This window comes from Dryobates pubescens, chromosome 16 (assembly GCF_014839835.1).
Source record: "Dryobates pubescens isolate bDryPub1 chromosome 16, bDryPub1.pri, whole genome shotgun sequence".
NCBI lineage: Eukaryota > Metazoa > Chordata > Aves > Piciformes > Picidae > Dryobates > Dryobates pubescens.
This window is the reverse complement of record NC_071627.1, coordinates 16202918-16229579: the sequence shown is the minus strand read 5'-3', so window position 1 is coordinate 16229579 and position 26662 is coordinate 16202918. Positions and strand designations below refer to the sequence as shown.

General features: G+C 52.8%; 1 protein-coding gene across 1 annotated transcript; it reads right to left on the bottom strand.

Annotated features, from left to right (window-relative positions):
- Positions 1–6265: 6265 nt before the first annotated feature.
- On the bottom strand, positions 6266–25823 carry SH3TC2 (SH3 domain and tetratricopeptide repeats 2). The gene is given in 22 exon segments (XM_009904720.2): positions 6266–6439; positions 6766–6962; positions 7830–7980; positions 8928–9050; positions 9485–9635; positions 10993–11173; positions 11288–12991; positions 13081–13122; positions 14055–14191; positions 15391–15586; positions 16389–16462; positions 17091–17292; positions 17419–17562; positions 17914–18019; positions 18909–19036; positions 19310–19414; positions 20509–20628; positions 21539–21644; positions 21646–21720; positions 21722–21758; positions 25507–25624; positions 25715–25823. Coding segments are annotated over 22 exon segments (4380 nt in total).
- Positions 25824–26662: the final 839 nt, after the last annotated feature.

Sequence of the window (26662 nt, the reverse complement as noted above, 5' to 3'; positions counted from 1 at the left end):
GATTAGATGGTGTTGGATGATGGGTTGGACTCGATGATCTTGAAGGTCTCTTCCAACCTGGTCTGGTCTATTCTATTCTATTCTATTCTATTCTATTCTATTCTATTCTATTCTATTCTATTCTATTCTATTCTATTCCATAAGATGAACAAGATAGGAAAGCCCAGCCAGTGGGTTAGGTAAGTCTGGGACAGACTTCAGAGGAACAAAAGCCTCATACATTAGAGTCATATAGGAACCTCTGCAAATCCTTCCCAAAGCACTGGAGCAAGATGGTTTTTAAACCAATTAGTATTGTACTAATGCTTTGGGATCAAGCTTGGCTTAAACCATGGACAGCAGTAAGAAACAGTCATGCTGCAGTTTTAAGAGCCAGCTGCAAGGAACTGAAGGCATCCCAGGCAGAACTGAACCCTAGAGTCAGGATAAAGGCTGCAGCTCCCTACACAGCCATGGCCACTCATGCATTCTTGTGTGGCCCCAGCACCACTGTCACAGCAGGTGCAAAAGAAAGGGAAACCAACCAAATCAAAACAGAAAAAGCAAAGCAAAGCATCCCCCCAGAAGCAGTGCACCAAGGGGATTGGGTTATGTAAGAACTCATTCTTCCTTTCTCAGAAGCCGTCTGCTGCTCAGAGGCTCCTCTCTTTGTATTCATCCAGATTCCTGGACTGCATCCCAGCAGCCTTCCTGGTAGCCAAATGCAGAGCCTTTTCTAATTTTTCCCCTCTCCTGTAGTGTGACAGGATCTGTTGGCTCTTGTGCTGTTTCCTACACTTGTCTCCAGTGCTGTGGGAGCCTCTTGCTGCCAGGTTTCCTGCCTGTGTTTCCAGCTCAGAAGATCTGTAGCTGTCGGGACAGCACACAGGAGCTCAAGAACTATAAGCAGCTTAACTGGGACCCTTAGTGCACCCTGGCACCATTGTATTTGCCTTCAGAGCTGGGACAAGACAGGAACATGGAACTCATTGCCCATCAGCTGGTACCCAGGAAAGTCAGTTGCCCTTCCATATGTTCCTGCTCCTAGCCCACATGGTTTCTACCAGCTGTATGCTTGGAAGGGATAATAGGTTTTGTACCATGTTTAGCAGCTCACTCTCTGCCCTCTCCAGTACCAGAGAGATGGGTTTTTTTTCCTGGCAAAACCCGGCACAGAATCCAGCACTGGTCTCCTCAGTCCTGCAAAGTGCCCACAAGAGCATGAAGTCACTCTGGAGAGCAGTGCTGCAAGTCCTTGGGTGGCTGACCCCTGCCTGTTGCCATCTCAGCACAGAACAAAAACATTTAATCTCAGCTGGGACTTCTGGTTTGCATCAGGCTCACTATTCCCTGCCCCCAGTCATGGGCCACTTCCCATCTGCCCTGTTCTTCCTCTCCTGGTTTTGCTTCTCCTCCCCCCGAGGAACACAGCAAGCTCTTGGGGCACGGACGGCAGCGTTGCAGACATGAGCCCCAGCCCAGCACAGGGGCAGGCTGCACTGCACTGCACAGCACAGGGAAGGTTCATTTCAGCACATGCAGTTGCACATGCAACTTGGCTGGTTGCTCAGCCTTCCAGCACCACCCTCCAACAGGCCTTTTGGCATACATATTTATGCTCCCAATTATCACTGGAGGAAACCCCAGGGTGCTGTGGCAATAAATGATTTTTAATCTAAATTGCCCAGTTTGCATACTTCACCCACCTCTGCTTAGCAGAACAGCTGGTGTTTACCAACTCCTCATTACTGTTCCAAGCAACAGAAGATGCTGGCTGGAGAGGACCAGCCACCTCTGAGATAAGATGAGCTCAAGTTTCTCTCTGCCTGAGGCTCTCTGCTCTTCCACATCACTGATGAGCCTCCAACAGAGGCAGGCAGGAGGCCAACCTCTGCCAAAGTCCAAGGCTGGTAGAGATGGATCACTGATGTCACACCCACAGACTCCAGCTACAAAACCTGGGCACTCAAATGTCAGAACAGCTCTGTGCAGCCATGGTGTTCGTTTAGCAGGGGGATGAAAGCACCTGTGGTTGATCCCTGTGGCAAAGGCTCCCACCCACACCCTGGGTCTGTGCAGCACACCACTAAAATTCAGGCTCCCCTTCCAAGCAGCATGCACTTTCCTTGTCCAACTGCCAGGCTTTGACTCTACATGAGGGGTTTCTCTCCCTCATGTAACTCACAGGATCTGAGGTGTGCAGCAGAAGGCAGCTGGGCTGGAGCTGGATGATACATGTGGGAATAGAAAGGTTTCCCCCTAGCTTCCATCCAGCCCAGACAGAGTGAAAATGTGCAGTTTTGTACAGTGGAGAAATGATGAAAGATGTCTGCTGATAATAGTTATTCTGGTTGAGTGCAGTACTTCTGCAGGAAAGAGCAGTTTCCATGTAAGCTCAAAGAAATCTGGCTACCTCTACACTTCTGTCCCTATCTGCTGCTGCAGTTATCAGCACTTCCCTTTTGCTTATGCCTCTGGAGGTTCACACCAGAGCTAAGATGACCCAACAATTATTCTTGTCATGGCATTTCCACTGTCCAAGGATGAGCATGTGTTAAAGAAATCCTGTGCCTCTTTGTTCCAGACCTTTAGTGCCCCCACTGAGGCATCAAGCAGAAATGGAGTCAGTGTGCCAGGGCTGGCCCTTAGGTAGGCTTACGCCAGGACTGGCAGTGCTGGTGCCTGGAGGGTTGCACTGGCGAACGGTGGGGGTGAGCCAGGCCGGCACCAGGTCCAGAAGCCATCATGCAAAAGCACTGAAGCCAATGCAGGGAGGTTTCTACAGCACCCTTCACCCTTTGGAAGCACTGGAGATGAAGGTGCTGCTTTTAGCAGCCGTGTGAAGGCATAAGCTGCTGCACGTGGGCCCCACCGGTCCTATTTCCAGCTTGGCTGACTGAGGACCGAAGGGAGGAAAACTCCCGAGACTGGGCATGGAGCAGGCAGTCACATGCAGCTCAGAAATAAGTCACAAGCCACAGCAAGATAACACCAGGTGTAAGAGACTTGATCCATCCTTTCCCTTTCCCCTATTTCTTCCTCCATCTGCTTGGGCTGGCATTAGTTCTGGTAAAGGAGGGCTGGGCACCGGTGGCCAGTGCCTACCACAGGACAAACAGCCTTGGTGTTTCTACAGTCCTGCTCTTCCAACCTTCTCTTGGAGCACCATCAGAGCTCTGGCCATGCTCTCCACCCTGCAGCACCTTGGGTGTGTACCCCTTACATGGTCCCTGTGCTCCCTCTCTGTATACAGACACAGACCTCAAGGATCTCAAAGTTCTTTTCCAACCTGGTTAATTCTATTCTATTCTATTCTATTCTATTCTATTCTATTCTATTCTATTCTATTCTATTCTATTCTATTCTATTCTATTCTATTCATTTTCAAGGTGCTCCCTGATAGGTCTGAAAGACAGACAGCTCCCAGACACCATGCCCTGGGAATGATGGGCAATGTCACCCCCACCAAGGAAGGACAATAACCCCCAGCCTGGCTACCCCAGGACCTGAGTCATCACCTGGTGGCATCCTCTGGCACAAAGCCCCCAGACCATCTGTTTCTCTGCACATTAGACTGTGCTGGTGGCCAGAGGGACCCAATATCCTCAGTCTCCCTTGGGCACAGGCCCACCAGGAACTGGTACACAGGACTGACCACTTTAAGTCTCACTTTATTTCCAGCCCACATCACCAGAGATCTCTTCCAACCCCTATCATTCAGTGGTTCCATATTATTAAGGAGCTCAATTAGCCCTAGCCACCCTGGCCTCTTGTGCTACTAGGGCAACAGCCCAGCTTTGTCACAGACTATAGGAGCAGGCTGGGGGACAAGAAGAGGGGAAAAGAGGCTTTATGGAACACTCACAAGGAGAAAATCTTCCCCCCACCCCCCTGCCACCCCAGGCACCACAAATTTCTTTGCTGTGATTTAAAGAGGACACATTTGCCTAAAACCAGTGGGCCAGACCCACAGTCCCTGCAAATCAGGACATCACTCTCTGACTTCACAGAGCTTAGCTGATTTAGACCAGCTGAGACAGTGCCCCTCTGTGTTTAAACAAAGCCCATTTTTTCCTCACTGGTGCTAGGCAGAAGGGCTCCAGGTTTGGCTCTGGGATAGGTATTTCAGTGAGAATGCTCTCTGCATGATTCATCCTCCACTGAGCTTAGCTTTGACAAGAGCCACAACAGTCACAGGCCACTGGTCCCCAAGTGCAGATCCTGGCCAGCAGTGCAGCACCAGCCACTGTAACAAGAGTCCTGCTGGGATGCCTGGGCAGCAGCCTCAGGGTGGTCTTGGACCTCATCTCACGGACCCAAAAGAGGGTCCTCTGCTGAGGACCAGACAGTCTGGGTGCAGCAGCTGCAGCAGCTGGGCTGGGCAACATCCCTGAGCAAGCTGCAGAGGATGGAAGGGGAGACAACAGGGCAGGGCATTTCTGCACTATGCAGAGCTTTAAGTCTTCCAGAGCCATCAAAGCTTCCCTCTATCTCCTCCCTTGACAGCCTGATGGCCAGTTGTCAACCTGCCTTCTGGTGTGAAGATGTGGGACTCTGCTTTTCCCTGTGTGTGAAAAGAACAAGAGGAACTGACCTGGAAAACTGCTGTAAAGATCCTGCACTAGCACAGCGAACACCAGACACCCAGTCTGAGGACAGGCAGCCCCATGGAGTGAGGCAGGAAGGTTTTGGGGACCAGGTCTCCCTGAGCTTGCTGTATTGCAAATTGGGCAAAGTTCTGCCTCCTCTGAGCTCAGGGCTGAGGCTCCCCACATGGCATTGCAGGAACACTTGGTAAACAAGCAGTAAATTGCTCACTGCCCCCATGATGGAGACTACAGGGGATTACACAGGGAAAATGAACTCAGTGTCTGCAAGGAGCAGCAAGGACAGAAATGTTCCACATTTAGCATTACCAAGCAGAGAAGTGCATCAAGGAGGTGGAAGAACTTGAAACAGGGTCTCCCTGTGATACCCCAGCTGGGTCTCTGGCCACTGACTGCCAGAGAAGAGATGAGCTGCAAACCCTTCTTATTCTTCACTCAGTCCAGACTGAGAATCAGGTCTGTGCTAGCTGGGAAGCAGCAGTCTCCTGCTTGAGGCTGCAAATGTGGGCATTTATTGCTCTCTGGTGGTGAGACAGGCTGTGGAGGAGAGCTGTGTCCTGCTCCCCATGCTGGGCAGCAGCTCTCTGGAGAAACCTCCTTGGTGCCTCCTGCTCCCCATGCTCAGGAGTTTTTGCTTCTCCTCCAGCCTGTAGCTCAGGGCACTAGAAGCTTGCTGCTTCCACAGTGGTCAGCTCCTCCTTGGGCTGCCGACGGCCCAGCAAAGGCTGTGCAGCTCCATGTCCCTGCCAACAGGCCCCCTGTGCCCTGCCAGCACCTCTGCCCAGGGCTCTGCCTATCTGCTGCAGAGCAGGCCCATGCTCCCAGCCTCACTGGCCATTCCCCAGTGCTCCTGCATCCCGTGGGGCTCTGCAGCCTGCAGAAGAGAGGCTGGGCAGGGCTGCAAAGCCTGGGCCAGGTGAGGACTGTGCTCTTTTCCTGTGCAGGACCCACAGCACACCCACACATGGGCTGTGGGGCAGGAGAGGCCACCCTGGCTGATCCAGTGCCAGAACGAAGGCAAGGCTGGGGGTCCCATGTGCCCCAAGCAGCTGCCTACCTGCACAGGAGCTCATCCCCAGGAGAGGCTTGACCAGCCCCTTTCATTTCTCCTTTCCCCAACTCTGCCTCTCAACCATCAAAAGCTTTGGTGGTGCTTTGTACCAAAGAGGTCCGAGGCTCACTGGCCAGGAAGTATGAGTCACAGACCTCTACAGAGCAGACAGGACAGAAACCAGATAGGAATAAATAAAGGAGTTGCTATTCAAACTGAAACACGTTTGGGTGGGGCTGAGCTGCCCAACGGGACCTGAGGTGTGTGTGGCAGCTGGGGGAGGACGGGCACTGCAGCACTTTCCTGTCCCCATCCCAGGCAGGGTGGTCACACTCCTGAAATGCCATCTGTCTCTCAGCCTCACTGCTCCACACACTCCAGCACCACTGCCAGGGTCTCATCCTGCCCCGATGCCCAGCCTGGATGTGCCTGCTCCCAAAAAATGAGGGTGGGGTCCCAGGTGCTTGGTCCCTCATCTGTCCAGGACAAGAAGACCAAATGCTGCCAGTTCCTCAGGACACAGTGCAGGACCTCCCGGGCCAGTTCTTCTGGAGAGCACATGGACCCACGGCAGCAGCACAGCAGGTTGCTTGGGGATTGGGGTGGAGTGCCCGGGGCGGCAGGGCAGTCAGACGACGTGGCCACCTTCGCTCAGCCACCGGGGCCGGTACGTGGCACAGCCTGGCGGGGCACTGGGGATGGCACCCAGCTTGGCACGAATGAGTCCTTGCAGCTCCTGGTCTCCCAGCTCAGTTGCTGCGGCAAGGGCCAGGAGGAAGTAGGCTGCTGCGTCCTGTTCATCCTAACAGCAAAGAACAGGGCAGGCATTAGGAAGTGGTTTAGTTGGAGGTCACAGGGCATAAAGAGAGCTGGAAGAGAGCCTGGTGGTTCCAGGCAGAACCCAGTGACACCTGACTTCATTGAAATGAAGTGACAGCTAAATGCCAGCACTCCTTTCCAAATGCCAGCGTTGTGTGCCTTCGTCTGCTGAAGCTGCAGATAGGATGGAGAGTCACAAGGTGCAGACATCCACACATGGGCCTGCTCTGCCAGCAGATGTGCTGCTCCACCTCCAGCTCTCCATCGAGGCCAGAGTGCCCAACACAGCCTCATGGAGAGGCTTCCTACCTTCAGTTTGTGCAGGGTCATGTTGCCAAGGTGGCAGTACACCTTGCAGTAGTACAAGGCCTCTCCAGAGCACTGCAGCAGGGGAGGACGCAAGGCAAGTGTCTTCAGGTAGCAATCTTCTGCCATCTCATACATATGCAGGAAATAGTAGACCGTAGCCAGGCGGTGGAATGCAACCAGCTCTTGCAGCTGATCTCCTGGAAAAGAGTGGCTGATGCAGCCAGCTTGCAGCGTGCTCACAACACATCCCCAGCCTGGCAGGCTGAGCTGCTTGGGATGCGTTTGTTCAACAGCCTGAGGTATCTTCAGAAAGGGGCACTGGGTTTGAAGATGGTTCAGACAAAACAGCCATGGGCAGGGGTGCTAATACCAAGGCTGGGCAGATTGCCCAAGGAGTGTGTCATGCAACCAGAAGAGAAGGATAGGATAGGATAGGATAGGATAGGATAGGATAGGATAGGATAGGATAGGATAGGATAGGATAGATTGCCCAAGGAGTGTATCATGCAACCAGAAGGATAGGATAGGATAGGATAGGATAGGATAGGATAGGATAGGATAGGATAGGATAGGATAGGATAGATTGCCCAAGGAGTGTATTATGCAACCAGAAGAATAGAGTAGAATAGAATAGAATAGAACAGAACAGAATAGGATAAACCAGGTTGGAAGAGACCTTTGAGATCATCACATCCAACCTATCACCCAACACCATCTGATTCCTCGGTTGCTGGAAAGGGCTGTTACAAGACAGGCCTGCATTTTGCCCATGCAACCTGTTTGTGTCATGGGAAGGGATGAGTTTATCAGAAGAGCCAAGGGCAGAGAGGAACTGTTGAGTCCTGTGCCCTCATCAGACTTCCTGTGCTCTGCTGGGTAGCAACAGAGCGTTCCTCTGTGGCCGTCATGCAGTTTAAAAAGGGAAGTGGCCTTAAAAAGATGTTACCACTTAGGACAAAAATAGGTCCAGCAGTCTTATGAAAGCAAGAGATTCCCCCTGCATGTGCACATTCTTCTCATCCAGAAAGGCAACTGCCCATACCCTCCAGGCATGCACCACTCACCAACCCTGATGCTCAGCCTGGCAGCCAGCGTGGCAAACTCCAGCGCCTTCTCGTAGCCCTGCAGGCCAATCTGCAGCTCTGCCAGCTTACTGAACAGCCGCAGCTCCGTCCTTGTGGCCTTTAGCTTCCTGGCCAAGGGCACAGCACCTCCCTGAGGAGAGAGAGCAGAGCACCCAGGCTGTTCCTGCAGGTACTGATACAGCACCGCCCACGGAGAGGTGATGAAGCAGCAGGTGATGGCCCTAGCACTGGCGTGGCAGGCAGATGATGGGGTGGCTGAGTGGTGCAGATTCAGCTTCTAGCCCCTCCTTTCTCTTGAAAATCAGTATCATACCCCAGAGCATGCTTCTCAAAACTTGGGCCTCATCCCTCTGCCTTTCTTTGGTGCCTGAAATTCTGTGAGTGTGTCTTCCAGAGCGGCCAGCTCACACCCGACACTGCCAGGATCAGTAATGTAAGGACCCTGTTCCCCCCTCCCAGATGACCTCCGGGGTGAGCTGCAGCCACTGCAAAACATGCCTGTGCCCCAGGCTTGCCCCCTGCAGCCATGTTTGCATTCTGGCACACTCATAACCACCCCATCCCTCTCCATCCTCCATCCCTCTAGCCTGGCCACGCAGTGCTGCAGCCAGCCCTGAGGCAAAGCCCCCCATGGCTGTCAGCTTGCAGGGACACAAGGACAGAAACGCTCAGAGGGGTCAGTACCCTGTAAAACTCCACTGCTCTCCATCCCTCTAGCCTGGCCACGCAGTGCTGCAGCCAGCCCTGAGGCAAAGCCCCCCATGGCTGTCACCATGCAGGGACACAAGGACAGAAACGCTCGGAGGGGTCAGTACCCTGTAAAACTCCACTGCTCTCCATCCCTCTAGCCTGGCCACGCAGTGCTGCAGCCAGCCCTGAGGCAAAGCCCCCCATGGCTGTCAGCTTGCAGGGACACAAGGACAGAAACGTTCGGAGGGGTCAGTACCCTGTAAAACTCCACTGCTCTCCATCCCTCTAGCCTGGCCACGCAGTGCTGCAGCCAGCCCTGAGGCAAAGCCCCCCATGGCTGTCACCATGCAGGGACACAAGGACAGAAACGCTCGGAGGGGTCAGTACCCTGTAAAACTCCACCGCTCGATCTCTGTTCCGACTGCCATTAAAAAAGGTATCACCTGCTTTTTCATAGAGATCCATGGCCAAGGAGAAGTTCTCCCATTTCAGAGCAGTCTGAATGGCTGCCTAGAAGGGAAAGGAACTAGAGTGAGATTGGAAAGAGCCGTTTGTACATAGATATTGATGTGACTATGTAAACCCAGCCTTCTTCCCTGCTTACTCTGGGCACATGAAAGGATTTCCTAACTATCAGTAGAAACTGTTCCCTGAATGATGGAGCCCTAAGATTTATATAAGCTGCTCTTCCACTTTGTGGCTCAGCTGATAAAATACTGCTAGAGGTGGGAAGAAGCCAGAAGTCTTCTGCTCCAAGAAGGGGTAAGGTCACAGGGAAGTGCTGGAAGACAGTACAGCTCCTCCTTCCACCAGCAGGTTTACACTGGTCATAAGAACTTTTCCTTCTAGGTTTTCCAGCCCCAAAAGACTCCTGCTGAGGAGCTGTGATGGGAATGCAGCTAGCCAGCGTAAGAATGGGACAGTGTCAGCCACCTCCTCCATACCTGAAAGTACATTTCCACCAACTCATCTTCCTGCATTAGATAGTAGAGCTTTCCTGCCTGCAGCCAGGCCTCTGCTGCTTTCACAGTCTCCTCAAAGTCAATGAAGATCCTTAGACTCTGTTTGGTGCAGTCCAGGGACTGTCTCAAAGCCCTGTGATGGTAACAGGTAAAAAGCCACTACAGAGAAATCACAGGACACCCCCAGCAATCATCTGCAAAGCCACCACACCACCTCCCCATTGGCATTCCTGCCTTTCCCTCCTACAGTTGCCAGAAGTTAGAGACAAATGGACAGCCACAAATCTGAGCAACGTGTCCTGGTAAACCTGTGGAAGTCTCCATGCTTTAGTGCATGCATGTGGATCATGTGGCAGCCTTGGACCAGCCTGGAACCCCAATGCTCAGCACAGCCCCAAGGTAACCTGTTCTCAAAGGAGCTGTTCCCTATCCCTGCTTATTTCAGCTGATAAAGAGGGGTTTCTCTAGGTCCTCTGCAAGCCCTATTTGTCCCCCCTACACTAAGCCCCAAAGTCACCCCCAACTACACATGGGAGCTAGGCAGGGAGTGCTTGCACCTTCAGATTCCAGACAGCATCTAGCACCCAAAACCACATCTCTCCCCATTCTTGGTCCCTTAGTGTGGTCAAAGAGGGTTATGTGTGAAAGACCTTACAACCCCCTTGTCAAGACCCTGGTCACTGGAGCCCAAAGGGACAGGCAGCAGGATGAGCCAGCAGGCTGGACATACTGCCTGCAGAAGGCATCTGTGGCAAAAGGAGCAGTGGGCAGTGCCCAGGGCATGTTTGTTTGCTTGGTGTCTCTCCTGCTGGCAACTGGGCTCCAGCTGTCCTTCGGGAATGGGGTGCTTTGTGATCTTAAATAGCACCATTCACATGACAGGCATCTGCTTCCTAAATACCTTCCCTCTGAACTCACTGTGACCTAGCATGGGAAGGTTAACATCCAAGTTACTAACAGCCTCTGCCCATTTGTCCTTCTGGGCCATGGGATATGGCTCTCCACTGTTTGACACACTTGCCTGCAAAGACTGAAGAAAGTCTGTGGTCTGTCCAAGTCTCTCTCCCTTCATGCCTGATTAATCAGTCACCTGCATGTGTCAAGTAGGAGATGGGAAGCTGAGCTGATACAGGGTCTTAAGTACCTCCCTGGGGAAAATATTCCAGCAGAGATAGGAAGGGCAGACTCAGGAGCTGGAGGCTGAAGCCAGACTTATTCAAGCAACAGATAAGGAACCTATTTTTACTGGTGAATGGTGATTAATCACTGGAACAAGCCTCTAAAGGAAGTGATGAATTCCCTGCCGCTAGGTCCCCTCTGGTCAAGGCTGGATGTCTCTCTGGAAAACTGTGTTTGGCCAGATCCCAGTTCTGTCCCAGCTAACAGGCCCCTACCCCTGCCCAGGGACATGCCAAGAAAGCCACTGCTCTTGCTTTGGATAAACAGGGAGCCCACTCTAACAGCATCTGACAGCCACAGACAGGACTTACTCAGATGTGCCCAGAGCCTGGTAGAGCTGGCTGAGGGTCTGTTGGACATTGCCTTCCATCTCTCTGTCATGCAGCTGCTGTGCCAGAGATACCCAGTGCTCATGATAGGTGATGCAGGCCTGCAGATTGGGGGACACTTTGCTGTAGAAATGGCAGAGAGACTCAGTGATGTGAAGCTGACCTGCATGGTACAGGGAAGGGAAAAGGACAGGTCAGGGAACTGCATTAGGGACCTGACAGGGTGCTGCATGGAGGTGAATGCTGCCTTGGCTCCCACCAGTAAAGCTGTACTCACTCCTCACGTTATGCCACTTCAGGGCAAAACCCAATGCCAGTTCATAACAGAGTTTGCCATCTTCAATCCTCTGCCTGTTGACCATGGCCTGCGCCAGCCACAGCAGCACCCACACCAGCTCCATCTCCAGGTCTTCAGTGCCCTGGAGTTCTGCATAGAGTTGAGTTGACTGGAGCAGGTAGAGCTCAGACAGCTGGCTCGCCCCCCGTGAGAGGCTCAGCTGCCCCAGGTTGGCCAGGGAGATAGCCTGGTTCCTCTTGTTCCCAGTCTCCTTGGCTTTGTGCAGAGCCCGCAGGTAGTTCTCTGCAGCCTTTTGCACCTGCCCTTCTCCTTTGAGGGCAATGGCCAGCAGGTTGTGCACAGCTCCCCCCTGAGTCACGCTGTCTGTCCTGTGCAGAGAGTGCAGGAGCTGCCACAGGATGTCTGCAGCCGGGCTGGGCTGGCTGTGCAGGAGATACATCCACCCCAAAGAGAGGGAAGACTCAAAAGCCTCCTCCTCACCCATCAGTCTGCCCAGGGTTAGGGCTGTGGCTGCATAGCCAACCGCCCCATCCAAGACACCGTGCTGGAGGTACAGCTTAGACAAGATGGCACACAGTGTCCTCTGGATGGGCACAGCTCTGCTCCTGCAGGAGAAATGCAGTGCTTGCTTGAGATAGAAACAAGCCAGTGGTGGGATGCTGCTCCTGTCCAGCTGGCCTCCCAGGAGTTTGGAAGAACTTTGGAGGATGAAGCCGGCTCTCCAAATGGGTGTCGGCACCCCCTTGACACCGCTGGGCACAAACAGCCTGGCGGAGGCCAGCGCGATATTTGGCAAGTACTTCTTGTCATACAGGTAGCTCAAGATGGGGGTGGCATCCAGAGAGGCAGAACTGGTGTCTGGGCTTACTGCAGCGGTGGTGAGACATTGAAGATGCTCAGCAAAGGGCAGCACTTCATCGGTTTTGCCCAGCTGTAGGAAGAGCTTGACAACAAGGAAGCAGACCCGTGCCTCCAAGGGAGCATTGCCCACAGCAATGGCTTCCCTCAGGATGTACATCATGACTTCCAGCTCATTCTCAGAGCTGAAAGAGTGGCCAGGCAAGCAGACAAGCAAGGCCACCATTTTCCCCAGCAGGGAGGAGAACTTGTGCTTCATGTTCTGTTTCAAGTAGATGGAGGCAAGGTTCACGTGCAGTGCAGCCAACAGAGGCAGGTCCCCAAACCCCCGATGCAGATGGCTCAGGGCTTCCTCAAAGTAGACTCGAGCCTGGGAGAACTTGACCTTTTTGATGCAGAGCTTACCCAGGAGGAAACAGAGCCTGACATGGGCCCAAACTGAATGAGTCCTCTTGGCCCAGTTTCTGGACGTCTCAAGGTACAAGACCAGTTCATCCTCATCAGAGAAACCATAGAAAGTGGAGTTGAGAAAGGAAAAACTGAGATCGTAGAGGCTTTGATAACTGGGCACATAACTGTCTTGGTTAAGGAAGGTCAATATGGGGTCAAAGACATCAGCATCTTCCATATGTCCAGCATTCAAGTCAATAAAGAACTTGGGATCATCAAAGTCATCCAGCTTCTCCAGGAGAACATCTTCCAGCGTAGCAGGAGCTGACTCACTCCCTGGGCTAGACAGCTCAGAGGTGCTCGTTGTAGCCAAGTCATTTATTTCCTCCCAGGACTGGAGCAGCTGAATGTCCTTACAGCCACGGAGAACAGCCTCTGGAAGCAACAGGAAAACCATAGTGGGGTGTTTCCCCATGTGAAAACTCACCCTCAGAAGTCATCTTCTGTCCCCTCCAGATACTCACCTGATGGCACTTTTGGGAGCCTGGCTGTAGGTTCAAAACCATCTGCACAAAGAGGCAAAGACAAAACAAAAAGGTCAGTGTCACCGTGCAGCCCACGGTGCTCAAACCTCACAGAGCTCTCCTGCTGCTCTGCAAAACCCCAGAGCCGTACGTGGGAGGGCAAGCTCAGTCCTGGCTGCAGACACTACGTGGAGCTACAGTTTCAACCCCCTTGTCTGCTGGGGCTTGGCTCTGGGTAAGACCATGGACAGCAGCTTTTAGCTCGTGGTGAGGTGAGCATCACTAACATTGCAGTCACCGGGGAACAAGCAGCTCTTATCTTCCACAGGGAGGGCTTTATCAGCTCTACCTCTCGTAAGAGCCTTGTTGTGTCTATTGAGAGGTTTCAGATATGTGTGTATCTCTGACAGGTTCTAAGCCCTGGCCCACTGCACATGAGCTGGGCGGTCTGGGAGGTCCCATAAATCCCAGGAGATCCCAAGCTCAGTCCTGCATGGATATATTTTGCTTACAGGTAGTGAGAAGAAAGGGATAAAAAGAGACACAGAAATTAGCTGTGGTCCAAAACGAACACCCAAGAACCCCAACCTCCTGCCTCCTGCAATGTGCATAGAGATTGTATCACTTGTCACTTTAGCTGTGCATTCCCCTCAATATACACCAGCAGGGGACCTGCTGGAGGCAGTAACCTACAGCCACAATCAGATAAGAGCAGTATCTGCCAGGGTGAGCCACAGCTGACAAACTGCCCTGGAAGCAGAGAAGACACCTTCAAACAGTTGGGTGGCAGGTCCCAACTCTTGAAGGTATCTACAGCCTCCACAACCAGGCTAAGCAGAGGGCTTGGAGGCCGTCTCAACAACAGTAGTTGTCTCCCCTGTGAAGTCCTGAGCGGGGAGCTCTCTAGACACTGCCCAGCGTTGCTCTCCATGGGGCCCCAGGTGGCTGGGCACGTCAGGAGAGGAGGCACTCACCCAGGCGGTACACAGAGGTGATGTCAGTGCGAGCCAGCTCTCCCAGGAGGGAGGTGAAGTGCTGCTCACCACCACCGCAGGGGATGCGCAGCAGGGGGCATTTTTCCTCCTCACTCAGAAACGCCAAGCCCTTTCCCCTGAATTGAGGCAGACATGAAGGGCAAACAGTCAGTGCTCCTTAGCATTACAGCTGTCCTGTGGGGTGGGATGGGGTGGGATGGGATGGGATGGGATGGGATGGGATGGGATGGGATGGGATGGGATGGGATGGGATGGGATGGGATGGGATGGGAAGGGATGGGGTGGGATGGGGTGGGATGGGATGGGATGGGATGGGATGGGATGGGATGGGATGGGATGGGATGGGATGGGATGGGATGGGCTTTCCCTTCCCTTCTCTTCCTCCCACCAGGAAAATTCTGCTGCAGGTGAATACAGGAGTCTGGACAGCTTCCCTGTCAGGGCTCTCAGATCCAGGTTCTCCACAGGGGAACCAGTGGTACCAGAGGGAGGAGCCTACTCATCTTTTTTGTCTTCAGAAGCCCTTTCTGAGTCCAGGGCATTGTCTGATCTCCTCTCTGTTCTCTGCAGTGTAAGAGCAAAGTGCCTAGGGCTTATGTTGAATGAGCCTGATCCAGGAAAGCCCAAGAGGCCTAGCAACAGGTGAAGACCTTGTCCTCCTGCATACAATGCTGGAGGAGAAGACTGTTTGTATGGGTATTAAACCAGAGCTATGTCTTTAAAGCAGCAGCAAAGACAATTGCCTGGGTCATTAGACTGGGGTTCTGCCACCCTCCCTCCACAGTCAACTCTTGTCTCTGTCCTCAGGAGGGTGTCTAATTCTGTTCAGCATGGAACTATGCCAGTGGATTGTTCTGCCTTTATATCCCATGGAAAGCAAAGGAGCAGAAGGAAGCAGAGCAGGATTTGGTTGCCTTGGAAGCAGTTTCTCTCCTCATCCTCACAGCCCCTCAGAACAAGCTACAAAGTCAAGAACATTTCTAGGTGGAACTGTTACACCAGCTTGTCTGGTGCACAGATGTCCTGGGCTGCCTTAGCATAATGATAGGTTTAGCCTGGGGCCAGATCTGTTCCTCTCCAAGAATCACCTGAGGCAAGAGAAATATGATGGCTTTATCTGGGCAGAGACTCCTGCAGCCTGTTGGCAGCAAAGTCTGGCCAAAGCTCCTGGACAGACCTCAAATGGATTCTCTCTTAGGGCCTTGCAAAGAAATTACGTGCCCTGGGCTCTCTCATAGCCCTGAGTTAGGATTTGCAGTCTTCCTTTCATCTTCTCCTGAGTTTAATTTGATCTAGACAGTAGCAGTAAACTTACAGAGGTTCACAAGCCTCGGGACTCATGTGTTGGGTCGGGACAAAGCCGATGTTCCCACTGCTGAGGGATTTGCCCACAAACCACGGGAGTCCTGGGACGAAGAAACCAATGACTTCTATGCTGTCTCCTTTGGAGAAACTCAGTTCATCCCATGCTGCTGCCCTGTGGTCCTCTGTGGCTCTGCACCTGCCTTTGACTGGGAAACCAAGGCAAAGAAGGGCATTTCAGTGTGAGGTCACTCTGTCCCCTAAGATTTACTGTGCTCTTGGGCTCAGATCTCTGCAGTCTCTTCTTGAGCAGAGGATTACATTAACGCGTACAGGAGGCATGGATGAGCACCACACAGTCAAAGACTGAAACCTCTGACAGCTGCAGTGTGGAAGGTGGCTGGAAACGTGGAGCTTCACAGAAACTGCACTGTCTTCATTTTGTACCACGAGTGAAACCTTTAACAGTGCTACTGCCCATCACATTACACACCAGATTTACAACTGCAGAGACCTCCCATGTCCAGCGTGCTCTGGAGAGTGCCCATGACCAAGCAGGAATGGCCCTGGGCTAATGGGTGAATGGTGGGCACAGGTTTCATATGCAGCTGATGGAAGCCTAACTGCTTAGAACTTCAGCCCTTAAGAAATGAGGTCTTGGGTGACAGGTTGGACTTGATGATCTTTGAGGTCTTTTCCAACCTTATTGATCCTATGATTCTATGAAACTAAAGGAAAGGTCAAACTGCAGCAGAAGATAAATATCCAGGGGCAGAAGGATGCCACCAGCAGCCCACTGTACTCTGTGTCCCTCAGGTCCTACTTTGTAGTGCATGCAACGTGCAGGCTCTGTTCTCCACTCAAGAGAGTCCAAAGATGCAATGGTATTTCCTTGGAGCACCTTGCAATGGAGTGTCATTGGCAGAACAAGAGGTGGGCCCTTTGTACTTTTGGCCAAACTCAAACAGCAGCCATGTCCTGCCCTAGGAAGTGCAGCCGTGCTCCACTCACCAATTGGCTGGGATGTCATCCCACTGATCTCATGAGAGATGCCAAAATTCACAGCATAGGTCTTCAGGAACCACCTGCAAGACAAAGGTGAACCACACTGGTCCTCTCAGAGCAGTCCTGTGCTCAGGCCAGCGCCAGGGATGGTCCCACAAACGGGGCAGATGTTCTGTCCTCTGGGAGTGGCAGGGCTGCCATGGAGCCAGTGTAGGAATTCCTTGGCATGCTGTTGCTGGGCATGGAGGGCAGTTTGCACCTCACAACTGCAGCCTCAGAACAAATGGCAATAGCAAGTTAAATCTGCCAGGCTGTAAGGAGGATGTCAGCCTGTGAGAACAAGAGGAGCTGTGGGTGTCTTAGAGGCTCAGCCAGGTGCCCAGCATGAGGCTCCACTTTGGCATTACCTAAGGCTTAGGCTATGCTTTTTCTTCTGGTTTTTCACCTTTAGATAACAAATAATCTCATGTATGACCTAAATCAATATCATACAAGAATGACAGCTGAAGTATGCCCTTGCTCTGTTCCATTTACAGGACCTGAACTGGTTTCAATGGTTATGCATAATGTATATCCTCACAAAACTGCATATCACTTGCCCACTGCCAGAGGGAAAAACAGCTTCTCTCCCAGGCTTGGTGCCAGCTCATGCATCAGGACTAGGAATGAATCTTGGCTTGAGTCCTATTAATTGGCCAACTTGCTTACTGGTAAAATGGGTGAGGTAGTGGCTCTAGAGCTGCCACAGGCACCAGGCCTCGTTGACCTGTCAGTAAGGACATCCCTTCCCACTTGGACTCCTCTCCAGCTTTCTTCACATGGATCAGCTCATTCCTGCAGAGCTGCAGGCCTTCCTTTCCCTCCTGCTCCAGCTGCCAGACACCAGGCACTGCTCTGGAAAAAAAGTTCCCTGCAGGTAGAAAGAGTCACACTCAGGTCAATGGCATCAGTGCAAGGCATAGCCCAACACAAGGCTACCACAGAGCCCTGCTGAGGTGCTTTTGAGGAAGTCCCTACACATGCAGTCCTTTCCCACCTTCTTGGAGCAGCAGACCCATATATATGGTGGCCAAGTGATCTTCATCCACAGTAACTCTGATCTCTGTGTCCTCCATCAGAGCACAGTTTAGCCAATACTCTTGGTCAAAGAGAAGCTGCTCCAGGCAGCTGCCCACATACCCTGAGAAACCAAGAGGGAAAGCCATGTTAGCACCCTCTTTCACTGGGCAGGATGAAGTGCTCTTTGGATGTCTCCCAGTCTTCCATCTGCAATGACACAGGCAGCAGCTTCTAATTCTGTCTCCATCCCCAAAACACAAGAGAGGGACTACCCAAAAGGCATTCCCCTGCATCTCTTTCACTGCCCCAGACAGTGGCTTCATAAATCTGTAGATGGGCACACAGGTTTTCTAATTCATATTCTTCATCTACCCTGCCTTTTATGTTACTGGTTTATGCTGTTGAAGAGTACCTCCTCTGAAAATGCTTTTCACACTCTGTGTTTAGGTCTCCCACACCTTGCAAACATTACCTAAAGTCAGGTATGTGGAAAACTTCCAGACTTCTTCTAGGGTTTTGAAGGTGAGGAGGAATCGATCCTCCTGTGCTTGCATACAGACCAGCCTGGCTGACAGCTCCTACACGTGGAAGACAAAGCAAGATAAAAGCACAATCCTGGGACTCTGACTCCTGTGTCAGGGTGGGAATAATATTAGCCTGTGGAATGAAGCTAGGCACTCATTTATTAGCACAGTTGAGACAGAAGCTGTGTGCGCTGAGTCCTTCACCCAGGAGGCACGGAGCACCCACAGCAACAGCTCCAATGGTGCAGCACTGGGAAGGCAAAGCTTCATCTCATTCTCCAAATCTTTGCCCCTGTGGTGCACACCAGAGCCACTGTGTTTTTGAAACCCAGACATTCCAAACTTGAATTAATGGTCAGTCAGGACAGGCACAGCTTCCAAACTGCAGCTTGGAGGCTGAAAGCCCTAACTGTGCTTTGAGGGAAAAGCTCTCCTTTGACTATTGCTGGCACTAACATATCTACACTGTTCCAGGTCTCCTGGGAAGCAAGAGGGGCCAAGGCCTTAAAAACTGGCAGGGAAGGAAAGTCCAGTCCAGGAAGCATATCTATACCTGTAATGATTTTTCTCTATGAATCCCAATACTCTGAGAACCTCTGTGCACGTCCCGAGATGCCACCTGCACAAGGGACCTGAGTCTGGCAGACAGGTGATGCCAGCCCTGTGAAATGTTGGCTATTTAAACTCACCCAGGGCTAACAGCATGATCCCTCAGGCAGCTCAGAGCCTCCAACATGAAGCTCCTGCCTTTGTCTCTCACTTGTTGCCCGTTCGTTTCCGACACCGTTCCAGTCTCCTGTGGAGTCCCCCTGTGCAGGAACACATCCTGCAGCAGCCTTGGAGGAATTGCTCTTTCCCAGCTGGGTTTTGTACCCCATCACATACTCCATCACACCAAGAGCCTACCATTACAGGCTCTGCCCTGCCAGGCTGGGGCTCCTACCTTGAACAGAGCACAGACATCTCTGTCATCACTCTCCAGAGCCCACATCTTCTTCCTGGCTGCTTCCTGGAGATGGGAATTGAGGCAGTGGGAGGAACGGCTCTCAACGGAGAAGAACAGTGAAATCTCTTGAAAGGGAAACGTGCAGGGTTAAGGGGAAGAACGTACTCCAAGCCCCCAGAGGTGCCTTTGCCACACTGCTTCTCTGAAGCCTGCTACAGCAGTACCTCCAGCCCTCGCCCGGCTGTGATGCTCAAACCCCACAAACCCAGCCCATCACCCCCACCTCAGCCACAAAGATGAGAAACTCAAAGGATGACAGGGGGTTGGTTAGCTGTGGTGCCAGGGCTTGCTACATTCAGTCATTGGAAATGCAGCTGATGACAGAAGCAGAGTCTTACCTGCTGGAAATCCCTCCCCAACAGCCAGCAGCACCGAGGAGCTGTCTGGTGAGCCTTCTGCTGCCTCAGCAGTGGGGCTGCTTGGCGCTGATGCCCCAGCCTTACCTGACAAAGAGGTGGGACACACAAGAACTGCTGTGAGATTTTGTGTCAGAGGTCTAGGATATTCTGCCTAGCCACAGCCTGAAAGCAAAGCCTATAGCTTGCATTGCAGATCTGGCTGGAGACTGTGTGAATCTGGTATCACCCTAAAATCAGGCTCTAGGCTGGAGGCAAGATCTTAGGATAGACTTCTTTCTGGTGGCTTTGAAGCAAGGGGACTTTGCTCGTGGGACAGACCCTCACTGAGCAGATCTGGTAGAAGGATGACCCCATGACACCAGGATTTTTGGGAGCAATACCTCAGAGCAAGAGCACTTCCCCAGTGCAGGAGAGCCAAGGGCTTGCAAAACTCTTTCCTTATCAAATTGACAGCCAAAATGATACTTCCTCCCCTGCCTGCTCTGCTCAGTACCCGAAATCCAAGTTGCATTCTCTCTGCTTCACACATCGTCAGCTATTGCTGTAAAAGATTTGGGAACTGAAACTTTAGCTGGTAATTATGTTAATGAAGACTGAGGCACTTCAGAATCCAGCTTGCTCTCCCACAGCTGTATTGGCTGTGGAGGGATAACGAGACTAAAAACCAATTTCTGCCAGTAATCAGATTGGACTTGTAAAACAAACACACACCCAGAGATCTGAAGCTGGAGCGTGCAGCAGCTTTTGTAAGTCACTTCTGTGACCATAACTGTACTCCACAGCTCTTCTTGTTAAGCCAGCTTTGCTAATCAGTCAAATAAAACTGTTATTTGCATGCAGAATTATAATCCTTATTTAGAGTTGGCAGTAGGAAAGAATGGCCCAAGGCTGGACATGTAATGAATGAGCTTTTCTTTGACAGAAAAGGCTCTGCATTTCTCAACAGCTGATTTGAGCACACTTCACAAAAGACTTCATGCAGCAACTCTGTCCCCTTTTCACACATGGGGGAAATGGAGATGGGGAAGCAAACTGAGCCAGAGGTAAATCCAAGCTGGCTCTTGCCTGGGCTGGGCTTGCTGCTGGTGGCTTCACTGCTCCCTCCCTTCCTCTCCTCCCTGCACCCCAGCAGACCCCAGTGGGCTCCGCTGGGTTTGGCAGGGCTCACAAACAGGTACCTGATGCCATGGTCTTCTCCTGCCACCATTTTCCCTGGTGCTTTGCTGTGGGTTGCTGAAGGTAGTCCCAGCGGGGTAGGAGCACAAATGAGCGGCGGCAGCAGGAGTCACACTCTTCACCTGCGGAAGATTGGTGGAGAGGAAAGGTGTTTGGACCCCCGGCAGGATGCTTCCCACGCAAGAGGTCTCCATATGATGTACCAAAGGAGGTGGCAGGTTGGACCCACCCTCTGCTGGTGGGTCTCCACAGAGCCAGGCAGGGAGAGAGGAGGAATGGGCTTGCTCTCCACAGCCTTTGCACATTCAGTGTTTATTTTAGTTTGGGCCAGGTTCAGAAAGGGAACTGGGAGCTTTTTCAAGAGACCAATTGAAACTGCTGCTGCAGAGTCGTTCCCAGTTATGCCAGTGACTCATTTACCTCCCTGGTGCTGAAGTATATTGTAAGAGCCCCAGCCTAGAGCCAAGAACAGGGGTTGCACCCCTGGCAGCCAGCGCTGAGGCACTTGTGGCACCCGCTGGCACCAGCTCTCCCGGGGGGCACGTGGCCACAGCTGCTGGCCCTGAGCCACCTCCCTCCTCCATCCTGTTAGCACAGCCTGTTAGATGTGAGCCTCTTCGCTCAGTTGGGAACGTCAGCATGGGAATCACACCTCTAATGCTGGCAGCACCCCCTGGGCTCCACAAGCTTTGCAGCTTGGGGTGCTCCTGGGCAGCAGTGACAGCAGGGCAGGGGTGGCAAGGAGGCTCCTGAAAATCCAACATCAGGGGAGTAAACCAACCCCCCTCTCCCATCTCTGTCCAAAATGCCTTGTCTGCTGCCCATGCACCCAAGTCCAGTGACACAGCAAGCGCCCAGCAAGAGCAGGGGACAGCAGTGGCCATCTCGGCAAAGGCAGGCAAGCAGCCCGAGGGAGGCAGTGCTCAGTGCAGTTTCCCCAGCAGCCTTGTCAGCAGGGTGAGCTCTGCGGCCACAGGTCTCGCAGCCCATCTCAGACAGAGCAGGCCCACGGCATCCCCATGGGCAGCTTACCTGTACAGCCCAGGGACAGGTCCTGGTGCCAGGGGGTCCCCAAGCAGCAGCCCATGTGTCCAGCAGCACCGCCGCCCCGAGCCGTGGGGCTGCTGCTGCACTGGCAGGGGGGAGCACACTGCCTGCTGCCCGGCAGCGCCGCGGCTCAGCCCAGGCCACAATGCACAAAGAGCCTTTTGACCGGGCACCCTCTGCCAGCCAGGCGGGGGCGATGGGCACGCTCACAGGATGGTTTGGGTCAGAATCATAGAATCAGGGCAGCATTTAGGTTAGCAAAGGCCTTCAAAGTCATCAGGTCCAACTGTAAACCTAACGCTGGCAAGTCCACCACTTAAACCATGTCCCTCGGCACCACATCTGCACATCTTTTAAACACTTCCAGGGACAGTAACTCCATCTCTTCCCTGGCAGTCTTTTCCAATGCTTGACAACCATTTTGGTGAAGAAATATTTCCCAATGTCCAACCTAAGCCTCCTCTGGCACAATTTGAGTCTATTTCCTCTCATCATTTTGCTTGTTACTTGGGAGAAGAGACTGACCCCCACCTCACTTCAACCTCCTTTCAAGTAGTTGTAGTGAGAGAGGAAGGCCCCCTCCACCATCCTGCCTCCTAGACTGTTTCCTTTCTGCTGTGTTGCATTTTCAGCAGGCATTTGGTAAACTGAAGTCTCCCAAGGAACCTTCAAAGACTTTGTTCCAAACTCTCATGCTGCAGGTAGGAACACCTTCCACTAGACCAGGCTACTCGATGCACTGTCCAACCTGACCTTGAACACTTCTAGGGATGGGATATCCACTTCCCTGGGCAATCTGCTCCAGGTTCTCACCACTCTCATAGTAAAAAATGTCTTCCTTATATCTTATCTAAATCGACTCTCTTTCAGTTTAAAACCATTGCCCTTTGTCCTGTCACTACAAGTCCTAGAGAAAAAAACTCTCCTCATCTTTCTAAACCTCCTTCAGGGTTGGTGTTGCAATAAGGTCTTCCCAGAGATTTTTCCTCTCAGCTTTTCTTCCCAGGAGAGGGGTCCCAGCCCTCCAATCATTTTCATGGCCCTCCTCTGGATCCCCTCATGCAGGTCTGTGCCTTTCTCTGCAGAGCCAGATGCAGCACTTGGGGAGCTCTCACCCAGGCAAGGCAATGCTGCCTTGTGCTGGCCCTGTTGTTGCCCTGGGCACCCCTCTCGCCTTTGTCTTTGGAAGCATGTTGCTCAGCCCACATGGCACATTCCTCTCATTCCTCCCTCCAGCCACAGTACAGCATGCCCCACGGTCTGCAGAACCCTTCTGAGCTTCTAGCTGGCCCATTCAGAGAGCTTCAACACTGATCTCCTCACACCTCCAAGACAACCCTGCTCCTGACATTGCTGCAAGCAGTGACTCACCTCACCTGTGGAGATGCCCCTCTGGGGCTTGTCCAGCATCCTCCATCCAGGACTGGCTGTGCCACTGTTCCTTCCGGGAGCACCTTCCAGCCCGGCCAAAGTGGTGCTCTCCCTGTTTCACTGTGAGGGCAGCCGGCAGCACCACTTGCACCACACCAAACTCAGTGGAGCAGGGCTAGGTCCAAGCAAGCCATAGATGAGTTTCCTGCTCACACACACTGTGGACTCCTGTGGGGAGATCAGAACTATCTGGACTCCAGATGCAAACACCAGGAGGGACCGATTTGGCTGCTGTGTGAGATGTCTTGGGCTGCCCAGGACGGAGGCTCATCCCCTCTGTGCTCACATGTTCTGACCTTCCCCAGGCTCCAGGAACGGCTGCGTGGCCTCACTGCACTTTGGATGGCAGATATCTGCAGAGTATCTCTGGGTAAGAGCAACACAGCCCTTGCAAGATAAAAAACCAAAAGCTTTAGGGAGAGAAGTCACAGATAAGGAGGTCTTTTAGGAATAGAGCTTTACTGCAGCAACCAGCCAATACCAGTGCCACCACGGCATGCTCCAGGAGCACTGCTGGCTCTCCCAGACAGCCAAGCTGCATCTCAATGCATGGCAAGGCCTTGAGCTTCTCCTGAGTAGTAATTGCTCCAGTGAGTAATTTTTCACCAAAGAGATCCCCATGCCATGACAGGAGGCTGCCTGGCACCATTGCAATACCCTTAAAGCAGAGCATGAGGAGTAGCTAGCTGTGGGACAGGCTGTGGCAGGATTGAGTCCCTGGTCATGGAGCTGTCTGGGAAACTCCTAATAAAAGTGAAGTCAAATCAAAAGGCTTTGAAGAGAGGGTTGCACCAAGTGATACTCCTGTGCAGTCCTGGCTGGGAACCATCCTGCAGGCCCAGGACAAGGCTGAAAGAGTGGCAATTTATAGTCTTCATCAGGAGAAACCAGATGCCAAAATGCTGGGGTTGCCTGGAGAAGGGACCATCCTCCTCATCCTCTTTACTGCAGCACAACACCCTCCTGAGCCCCAGACACTGGGGTGCAAAGCACTGCAGCTCCCTCCTGGTGTGCTCAAGTCAAGCAGATGCTTCTCATGCAAAGCTGTGCAGCGGTGGGGACCTGCACGAAGGTGAGCTGCTGGGACAGGCTGGTGCTGCTCTCCCTGCAGCAAGGACACTGTTCCTGTTGCACACTGGCCCTGGAAAGCTCCTTGTTTAGAAAACTCCTCAAGCTGACCTAGGAACTCTCTGAATGTTCAGGAACCAGAGGATGAATCCCAGTCCAGGCATGGGTTTGGACCTGCCTGTTCTCAGAGCATGCTACCCAAGTTTCTGTTATGGAGTGGCATGAAAGATGTTTATGTTTAGGGCCCATGCTGTCAAAGTGGTCAGTGCTCAAGTAGGGCAGGTGTCTTCAGACAAAGCTTTTTGCTTCACTCAAAATGCTCTTGATTTTAGCAATACCTGCTCACCAATTAGTGTAAAATTCTTCTACCCAGGACAAAATAATATTTCTTTTTTAATCATCACAATGTTCTGTTTCATTTTCTACATAAAAATGTCTTCCTTGGTTTGAAATTTCCTTTTAAGTTCACCTACACAACTTCATGACCAAACCCACCTCTCTACAGCAAAGGTATCAGCCTCCTGTTTGACTTGAAATGGAATTTTCCTTTTGGCCAATGACCCAAAAAACACCTGGTCCACTCCCTGCCCCGGTGCTTACCACCCCTGGATCAGCCCTGATGGCTGCTGCTGAAGCTCTCAGCCTGGCCTTCCTGATAAAGCCCACTCCTAATAAGTAGAGGAGCAATTTGTCAGGAGCCTCAGCCCATGCTGGCTGGGTTCCCTGCCTGTGCCAGCTGTCCAGGGTCTCTGTTGCCTTTGTGAAGCTGGTGTAGTCATGCCAGCTGGGCAGCCTCTACAGAGTGCCAGAGTGCCAGCCAGCCAGGCTTCCCTCCCCAGGGCACAAAACGGGAGGCAGGGTGAGTGTCCAGGCACCCTTTGTCTGCGGGATATAGCTGCTGCAGGCACTGCCACTCTCCAGTGCTGTCACACAACAGCACCCTTCCCTGCGACCCAATCCACTTTCCTCAATCCAGCGTGTCTTCTCTCCTGTCCTTCTCCTATCAGTTGCTGGGTACAAAGGACCCAAAACAAACCTGTCCTTCCCTGGCGTCCTCATCACCACCATATCTGAACCTCAGATTTAGCCAGGACCAAAACCGCAAATTCATTGCCCCGACCTGGCTTCAGGCAGCCGTGTCCCTGCCCTGGACTGCTCCAGCCACCTGCAGCCGCCACGTCCCAGCCGTGTTTGCTCAGCTGGGGACGAAGGGCACCGGCATGTGACTGGCCCCCAGCGGGAGCCCCGGCACGGCAAGGGCAGAGCGGTGCGAGCGGCTGTACTGACCTGCTCCACCGCAAGCACCTGCACAGGGCCGCTTGCTCTGCTCTCCAGCACCGCTTCCCTCCGGAGGAACTCTTGGCCGTGAAGCTCCGACCTCTCCAAGCCAGGTCCCCCAAGGGAAGGCTGCCGGCACACGGTGCGCGGCCGTGTGTGCGCGGAGGGCTGCGTACGTGTTCGCAGGGCGGGCGAGCGTGCCCGGCACCGCCACTCCCTCGCACGGGGAAAGGAATTTCTTCCGAGAGTGGCTTATCATCTTGGGAACCTCCGCTTCCCAGCAGAGCCGCCGGCCTGGAGGTCAATGAGTTCCCCAGAGTTTTGCTATAAACAGCCCAGCGGGCCGCTGGCTCCCGAGGGGAAGTGTGGGCTGCCAGGCGCTACCTTCGCCCCGGCTCTGCAGGAAACAAGGACCGGCCAGACTGCCGGCCAGGCTGCCCGCGGGCACGCCGCGCTGCGGGCTCTGCTCAGCCCCAGCCTGGCCGCGCTGCATGTGGCTCCCTCCCGTTGCGAGCGGCTGCTCTGTATAAGCAGCCTCTCCCGGACTCACCTGTCCCCTGCTCCTGCCCCCAGTGCTGTGTCCTTGAGGTTCAGGACCTTCTGTCCTCGCTGTGCACCGATTGCCTCTTGCGACAGTGAAGCCCCGGGGAGAGGCTCTACCTGTGCCCAGGGAGGCGGCAGAGGCACTCAGCTCCGAACCCCTTTCTTCTCTGGCAAAACGCAAATACAGACACACAGAACAAGAGATCTGTGGACCCAGCAGTATTTGTGCACCCCGGCTAAACTCCACAAACACAGCTAGCAGAGAAAATCACAGAGAGACTTTTTTTTCCCTCTTTTGCAAACAATGCACGAGTTAGTAGCAAGCTTTTCTAATATCCCTGTTTCCTTCTCTCAGAAGCTGACCATTCCTTGGCAGGTTCAAAACCAAGCCTCCTTATTTTTTCACTTTGTTGCTTAAAAAATGAACCTGAAAGAAAAAGGAAGTCAGCCTAAACCTGACTTCAGTTGTGGGGGGAAAGCAAACAAACAAGATGAAACATTTTGTTTCAGGTCAAACAAGCTCCCGTTTCATGGGCTTGATCGTTTGATATGGATGGGAGACTTGTTTTGGCATTAGGTGGGGCACTGCTTTCCTTCCCTCTTCCCCTGAAAGCCCACTCAGTCCAAGCACTAGCTGCAGCTGCAGGAGTCATGGGACACGGGCAGGAGCAAGCAGGGTTAGTGGGGCCATTTCCTCATTCTTGCACATTCTGCTTTTGCTTTCACCCTCCTGCAAATGGGCACAGAGTGCTGATAAGCACCTGCCTGTGCTATGCTGCCCTTGCAATG